This window comes from Lolium perenne, chromosome 4 (assembly GCF_019359855.2).
Source record: "Lolium perenne isolate Kyuss_39 chromosome 4, Kyuss_2.0, whole genome shotgun sequence".
NCBI classification, from domain to species: Eukaryota; Viridiplantae; Streptophyta; class Magnoliopsida; order Poales; family Poaceae; genus Lolium; species Lolium perenne.
Window position 1 is genome coordinate 104,626,898 of NC_067247.2, and position 8,300 is coordinate 104,635,197.

At 45.9% G+C, this 8,300-nt stretch overlaps 1 protein-coding gene across 1 annotated transcript; it reads left to right on the forward strand.

The window, feature by feature from the left end:
- The first annotated feature begins 716 nt into the window (after window positions 1-716).
- On the forward strand, window positions 717-2,329 carry LOC127293533 (uncharacterized). Its single transcript, XM_051323173.2, has 3 exons — window positions 717-1,100; window positions 1,218-1,823; window positions 1,936-2,329. Exons 1-3 carry the CDS (start codon window positions 743-745, stop codon window positions 2,058-2,060), a joined length of 1,089 nt encoding a protein of 362 aa, XP_051179133.2. The 5' UTR covers window positions 717-742; the 3' UTR covers window positions 2,061-2,329.
- The last annotated feature ends 5,971 nt before the right edge of the window (window positions 2,330-8,300 follow it).

The following is an 8,300-nucleotide window of genomic DNA, read 5'->3' on the forward strand; positions in this document are numbered from 1 at the left end:
TTTAGATTTTTTTTTGTTCTGCTGTTGTGTGCATCCATACTAACATTACTGTATTCGTTGTTAGAGATGCCGTGTGTAATTAATATCTTCACGATATTTAATATATTCCCTTTAAAAAATAAGTGCTCTTTTGGAATCAGAAGGGTATAATTCTTGGTAGACTGTTGGTAATGCTGGGCTATTTGCCATTACTAGCAGGGAAGCTCGTTTGTAGTACTCCATGTAAAGTCATTTGGATAGGAGGGAGTTTTAGAACATGAGAGCATATGCTCCCTCTATTTTGAAATTCATCTTACACATATTTTGAATTTTTTTAAATTGAAATAAAAAAATTGCATGTGCATCTTCACGTGCTACGCGCTCATAAAGTTATTTCATAAAAAATGGACTTGTCATGTGACGTGTGTAAAAAAGACGAAACTCAGTTCTAAAAATAATGCTTTTTACAAGATAAATTTTCTCTTTTTTACATATACTACAAAAAATATTGATTTTCGTGAAACTTGACGAATGCACATATAGCAGATCTTCGAAAACTAGCCCATTTACTAAATCGTTAAGTTTCAGGAAAGTTCACACATTTCTCTTCGGAGGTGGGAGTAGGATGCTCACACACTAGTGCTCTAGTAAAAAGTACGTTCACACATTGCTCCACGGCACGGCGGTCCATAAACATATACCCATGCCGAGCAAGCCGATAAGCCATGTACTCTCCCGAGTCCCGAGGCATTGTCAAGCGACAATGGACCTCTCTCGCCTTCTCCTCCTCTGCCTGGTCGCGTCCGCGGCCGTGACCACCATGGCGGCACCGCCAGCAGCGTGCGACCTCAGCACCCTCGCCCCAAATCTGGCACGCCACTGCCAGTTCGACCCCGACGTGCCTAGCTTCCTTCTCAATCCCACCGCGCAGTGCTGCGAGGCGCTGGCGGCATCTCTGCCTGAGCAGGAAGAGATGGCCCTCCCGTGCCTCTGCCGCGCCGCGGCCGACCCATGGCTCGTCGCCGCCAGGCTCGATGTCCCCCGCATCTTCGCGCTCTACCGCAGCTGCGTCAAAGGAAGCTTCCGCAGAGGCCCCAGCTTCGCTAACTGGTACTGTAAAGGTATACACAGAGTTCCTCTTCGTCATCACTAGTTCACTACTCCCCATCGGCTCCGTTTCCCCTGCTTTTGTTAGCCCCGTGATTTCCTCATTGCTTCACTTTGCTTGGTTTAATCAGTGGAGAAGACGGGGGACATCGCGACGGCAGCGTGCAATGCGGCGACCCTCGCCACGAAGGTGTCACGTTTCTGCGTAATCGACAAGCGCTTCGTCGATTGCTGCAGGGCGGTGGTGCCAACCGTCGTACTCACTGGCCGCCCGCCCTGCCTCTGCCGCGTCGGGGCAGAGCCGCAGCTCGCCGCCGCCGGCCTCAGTGCCACCGGCATCCTCGAGCTCTACGCCGAGTGCGGAGGCCGCAGCCCCGTAGGCCCGCACCTCGTCGATGCCTGCAAAGTCTGGAACCTCCCGACCCCTGCCCTGGCGCGTCCTAGCGCCACGATGGCGGCGGCCGTCCTGCCGCCCACGACGGCATCGTGCGCGCCCCAGACCCTCGCTTTCTTGATGGTCTCGTACTTGTACAAGGATCCCACCGCGGAGAGCTGCAGGGACTTGGTGGCCTCCGTCGACCTCGGGGGCGGCCTCCCGTGCCTTTGCCATGCAGCCGTCGAGCACGTTACCGTCGGCGCGCAGCTCAAGGCCACCGACCTCCTCGCGATCTACAACGCATGTGGAGGACTCCACCTTGGAGGTGCCGAGCACAAAGCCGCCGCCACATCGTGCGAAGGTAATGTTACTAATGTATATGCTCTGCGCGAGTGGGCCTGTTCTTTGATTCTTGTATGTTCTCATAGCCTGAAGCGTATGCGTCATGCGTGCATTTGGTTTGCGCCGTGCAGGGTATGGACTGCCGCTGCCGCTGCCACCGACCGGCAAGGCTCCCACCACACAGCTGCAGCAGAACCACGACGGCGGCGCCATCCGCGTCGGCCCGGACACTCTGCCGGAGACAGCTACGGCTTGATCTCGCTGTGTTTCGTGAAGGTGAAACTGCGATTTAGTAGTTGGTGAAGCAGTAATGCTCTTTGAGATTTGATTTTAGACCGTAAGTTGTAGTACAAGTAGTTTCTGGGGCGTGCGTCCATCGTGGTTTGTGTCGTGAGTCGTGACCCGATCTCGGCGTCCATCTTGCCGGACACAAACTGTGGTCGAGGAGCACATTGTATCTTTTGCATTCTCTGGCAACTCAACTCTCCTACCAACTGAATGCGTGCAATTTCAGAACAAACAGTTTGGTGCAAATCACAATTGGCTCAAGCAGTCCTCTGGCAGTCGTACTATTGCCTTGAGCAGACCAATTAGTTACAATTTTTTTTCGAGAGTGCCTTAATGTTATAGAAGGCAGAAGGTTATATACACAAGATTGCCCTTGCTGCAGACAACTCGGACAACCTAGAGTCCTAGACTCAAGAAAAACAAAAGAGAAAGAGGAAAAAAATACTAATACCTCGTCAAACAAACGAGAGAAATAAAAGGAGACTACCACGTCTCATCTCACGAGGGAGCCTTGATTGGAGGCACCCAAACCAACGTTTGGTCCCGATCCCCAGCCCCCAACGCCAAGTATAAATAACGAACATAGCCTCATATGTGGGGATGATGGACACAGTGTCAAACCACCTAAACAACCCATCCTAAAGTGGCGCTGAAGGGTTGGAAGACGGAAAACCACCGCCGGCATGACGAGGGTTGTGCCGGCGGCTCTCCTGCACCCATCTATATCGTCGGCCACTTCCATGCCACCAGGTTAGCCCCATGGTCATCACCATGGCCTAATGTCATCCTGCAAAACTGGTTAGTACCACCGTTATTTTCATACAATTAGGTGTTCTAATACGAGATTAAGATCCCAATAATGTTATTCCTAAAGCAATAAGATCTAACAATAGTATCAGAGCATGTTTTATCTCGTTTTAGGACCCCCAATTAGACCACACTCGATCTCAATTGTTCATGTTACGGGTCTAGTTGTTTCGGCTTAGTGCTAATCGCACACAGTTATTTGTTTATGTTGTACTGTTAGCACATCATGATCGAAGTCCTATGATGAAATTTTCTGTTAATGCCCACTTATGATGTTGATTACAATGTAATCTATTTCGAGTCTCGGCCTGCATTGAGAAGGAGGGGATTCGCAAAAGGAAATGAAATTAAGAAATTCAGAAAAAATCCCCAATATCCAAGAACCCTGTAATGTCAAACGAAGCAAATCCATTAAGTTTAGGGTTCAGCATAATCTGTTTGACAGCAGTGGCACCTCATGGACGACGACGCCCATGGCCTCCGTGCCTTGCGCGCCGCCGTCGCCTCGTCATGGCCAGCATAATGCTGGAGTTGCTGCTCTTACGGGAAAAGACGCGCTCTCTGGAACGCGGAATGGACAAAGGCGAGGCCGGCCTTCACGACACCATTCGGCATCGTCATCGAACGACAGCGGCGGCCTGCCGCGGGAGGCGCAGCGGCCCGCACAAACCACCACCGTCACTTGATGGCTGTGTCAGCCTTGCGTCAGACAGCACACCCTCCGGGGAAGATCTCTGCCCCGCACGACACGGCAACCGCCGTTCGACGGAGGAGCATGCAACCTCAAGGAAAAGCACGCTCCGCCGACGAACAGGGGCCACCGAGACGCCATGGAAGCCGGCCTTTTCCGGCCGCCGTGGATGGACTGGCCACCATCGGCTCTCCGCACGGGAGGGGAAATGGGGATTTAGGGTTAGGGTTGACCTCCTTTTTTGAAAAGGGGTTAGGGTTGACCTCATGGTTGGTCTTTTGATGTGCCGCATCTCGAGGAGAGCCGTTGGATTTAATCCTACGACCGAGAGTGCTATGGGGATGTTAACATGCCTGGACTGTAAATGGGCTAGAATATGAGGCTCAGCTGCGGCCCAGGTATAGTTTGGCTCTGGGCTGCCGCCTTGTTTTTCACGTTTCTGTATTTTCTCCGGTGCACTTTAATGTTATTTCATGAATTATGTTTAATTTTTTTATGCCTTGTTTTAAATACAGAAAATCACTGCCTAAAATATGGTTACAAATATGTTATAATAAATAAAATGGCTTGTTTTATGATGCTTTAATGTTTGTGTCTTATTATAGCATTATGTTTTAATTATTATGTCTCAATTCTAGTTGAAATTTTGAAGCTATGAAATGATGGTAATTTAACTACATAATGATTTAAATAATATGTTATGAAATTTTGTTTGAGCATGGAGTATATTTAATGTCATTACTATGATATTTGCTTCTTAATGATGTGCTCGATACTAATGATTTTATGTTGATATCATGATCATTTTTTCTTAATGATATGATCATGACTAATGGGCTAAGGCCGTCCTAATGATTATGGCTGCATGGTTCGGTTTTCCGCACCGCACTATGCAACTAACTAATGTTGAGAAATTATTCGAAGTACTGTGTCGGTGCGTTTTATGTCTTTTGACATGCACTGAAGGCCGTGAAGGCTCGTAATGATGTTGATTATCTGAAGAAGAAAGTTTCTTTAGAGAATTTTAATGTATCATGTTCATGTTTTGTCCATTGATGCTTACCAATTATTTGGTAAACCATGATGTATGTAATTTAATGTCCAAATTTTATTTGGAGAGATTTTAATGAAGACATTTCCAGTGTGAATGCTATCATTAAGTTTACTCAGTGAAATGTCATTTGTATTACTAATGTCCAAAATGATTGGTATTTTTATGCCAAGTCATTGAAGGTTTTAATGATAACTTTGGCATTTTTACTAATGTTATTATAATTATAGTGTCAAAGTTTATGATGGAAAAATGATCGGTGATGAATTAGGAATCCATGTGTCTAATAACACAGTGGATTGCATTATATTTATCTTTCTATTGACTTAGCAAATGTGCTTACTGATCATGATGTGATTTTAAGTTTCTCCGGTCAAAATGGAACCAACGAGAAGTTTTGATATGAGATTTTATTTATGAGCATATGATATATGGTATATGATTATATTCTGACCAACGTTGATTATTGCGATGTCCCATCTTGTATGAAGAATGTTCTTTTCGTTGTTAACCTAACGGTGATACAAATTAGAACACACTTACTTTTTTGATTCTGATCTTGCAAGATTTATTATGTTTTATGATGTTGCTCATAAAAATGGCATCCTTGTTTTCAACAATGGGCAAGGGTTCTTTTGTCAGGACAATAAAATCCTAAAGCATTTGAAGACATTGTGCTTCTTGATATGAGCATTTTGTTTTTATAATTGGATGATTTGATGGAAGTCTCGCAATATGGTGAGAAAATTAATGTCCTCATTGAATGTTTTTTATACTAACTAGCACAGTGGCCCTCGCAAACGCGAGGGCATCATATTTATTTAGGGATTTCTATTTTCGTGCCCTCGGGTCGTTAGTTGTACTCAGTTTTCCCCAGCCCCTTAGTTTTTCCTCAGTTTTCCCCAAGCCTATGTCTGAAACCCGCAGAAGGAGCTCACTACAAGAAAAGTTCTGATAGACAACGTCTCAAAATCGTCCGCTAAGGGGTATTTTTCGTCGCCTATGGGCCTAACCCGACGATATGGGTTCTGTTGTCGAAACTGCGTCAGGCAAAGTCCTACGACGATTTTTTCGGTCCGTCGCGCTTGGGCGCCCTTCCGCCACGGAAAATCGGACCGTTGCCCAAGTGTTTCCGGGAGCCCGTTGACTGCTGACGTCATGCAACCGACACGTGGCGTACGCAGATTAGCGCGATTAACGGCTTTAACCGGCTGAAACCCCGTGGTAGATGGTAGGCCCACACGAGGCCTGCCACGTCTTAAGCGGGCCGGGCCAGCTGACATAGTTTGACCGGTCAACTATATAGCTGGGCTGGTCCATTAGTTACATGGGCCGGGCCTAACCTCTAAGGTTGACTGGTCAAAACTTAAATGGGCCGGCCCATTTATCATGTGGGGTCCACCTTACAGCAACTGGGCCGGCCCAAGAAGCAAGTGGGCCGGGCCAAAACACAGGTGGGTCCCACTTTCCTGTTAAAGGGCCGGCCCATTTAGTGTGTGGGGTCCACCATATAGCAAGTGGGCCGGGCCAAAAACACAGGTGGGTCCCACTTTCCAGTTAAAGGGTCGGCCCATTTAGTATGTGGGGTCCACCATATAGCAAGTGGGCCGGCCCAACAAGATAGTGGGCCGGGCCAAAAACACAGGTGGGTCCCACTTTCCTGTTAAAGGGCCGGCCCATTTGGTGTGTGGGTCCACCATATAGCAAGTGGGCCGGCCCAACAAGATAGTGGACCAGGCCAAAAACACAGGTGGGTCCCACTTTCCAGTTAAAAGGCCGGCCCATTTAGTATGTGGGGTCCACCATATAGCAAGTGGGCCAGCCCAACAAGATAGTGGGCCGGGCCAAAAACACAGGTGGGTCCCACTTTCCAGTTAAAAGGCCGGCCCATTTAGTATGTGGGGTCCACCATATAGCGAGTGGGCCGGCCCAACAAGATAGTGGGCCAGGCCAAAAACACAGGTGGGTCCCACCTTCCTGTTAAAGGGCCGACCCATTTACCATGTGGGACCACCATATAGCAAATGGGCTGGCCCAACAAGATAGTGGCCGGCCCAATAAGCATGTGGATCCCACTATCATGTAACCGGGCCGGCCTACTAAAGAAGTGGGCCGGCCCAAAATGAAAGTGGGTCCCACACTACTGTAAGTGGGCCGGCCCAATCTGTTGTAGGGCCCTACTTGTTTGACTAGTCAACTTGCATTAAATTTCATGAGCCTAAAATCTGATATCAATGATACACACAATTACATACACAAATAAAACAAGTAGGAAAATTACAAGGCAATTAATGTGCCCAAATAAAAAAATTACATAGAATCATTGAGGACTTCTATTAGCATCATCAATAACACATTGACATTTGGCAATTGCCTTGATTGAATCTTGTGTACTCTTTGTCAACATATCAGCTACAGATCTTAAAGCAGCAATGCCATGTCTTTTATAAAGTACAGCCTTGAGATATTTACTGTTTGATGAAAGAAATGGTCTAGGTTGACGGCTATGAGAAGATGCATCAGAAGAAATATCAGAACTTTTTGTGGGCCTCACTTCTAATGAAGATTGCTTCATCACAACTGCATTCTGATAATAATGCAAAAAGAGTTAAACGATGAACTATGCAAACATTTATTATGCAATGTAGATATAAGATAATAACAAGTTGCATAAACAAGACAATGTATGGAACTTGTACTAAGCACAAACTTACATCATAATGTTGCACAGGGTCGCTACAGATCCTTTTTTGGCGACTATCTTCTAATGATGACTGCTTCATTAAAACTGCATTCTGGTAACATTACAAACATAGTTACAACAATTAACTATTCAAACATGTATTACGCAATGTAGTGATCAGATAACAGCATGTAGCAGAAATAAGCACAAGATAAGATAAGATGCATGTACTAAGCACATACTGGCTCGCTGCAGGTCCTTCTCTTGCGTGTACTAGTCGTGGTCAACATGCCTGTCATTTTAGGTTCAGCCATCAAGTGAAATGCTAATCCTCATGCTCCATTGTCCTTAATCTGTGTTTAGATATCACATTTAAGACCAAGTCAGCTGGTTTCAAATAACAAAAAACTTGAGCTGCCAAATGAATAAGCCAATATTTACCAGATATCAGATTAAAACCAACTAGATGTTGCTTTGCATGAGATACGAATTTCAGACATTCAGATTTAGAGTAGGGTAATGCCAAGGTTTTCCACATAAAGTAAACTGGCATTAAGAATGACCAAATGTCAGGTTCAAATCACCTTCGCAGTTTCTCCAAGACAAGCATATCAAATAGGCAGAAACATAGTAAAGCATGAATGGCATTGCTATGGCAGGGTTCCAAGTGTTAATCTCTTGCATAAGGAACAATGCATATAGGTTATAGATAATAACGGAAGTAAACTGCCAAAATTACCAACCAAGAACTCAGATTCCAACCTTCCCTGGCGTCCCCGCTGTTAATGTTGGATGTTCTAATAAGTGGTTCGCATGATCAATCCCTAGGAAAAATAACATTGACAAGTCAGTCTACGATAATACAAAGACCAGACATGCACGCCACAATAACTATATAAGCTAAAGACGAGGTATAAGAGCAAGCAGATTGGAAATGCACATAGCATGATTATAAAAGCAGTGTGAGAATAGCAGA

Bases quoted from the DNA above. Each gene is read 5' to 3' on its own strand.
- LOC127293533 (XM_051323173.2), top strand. From the start codon at position 743: ATGGACCTCTCTCGCCTTCTCCTCCTCTGCCTGGTCGCGTCCGCGGCC. The intron at 1,101-1,217 runs GTATACACAGAG...TGGTTTAATCAG, and splicing joins CGCTAACTGGTACTGTAAAG to TGGAGAAGACGGGGGACATC. The intron at 1,824-1,935 runs GTAATGTTACTA...TGCGCCGTGCAG, and splicing joins CGCCGCCACATCGTGCGAAG to GGTATGGACTGCCGCTGCCG.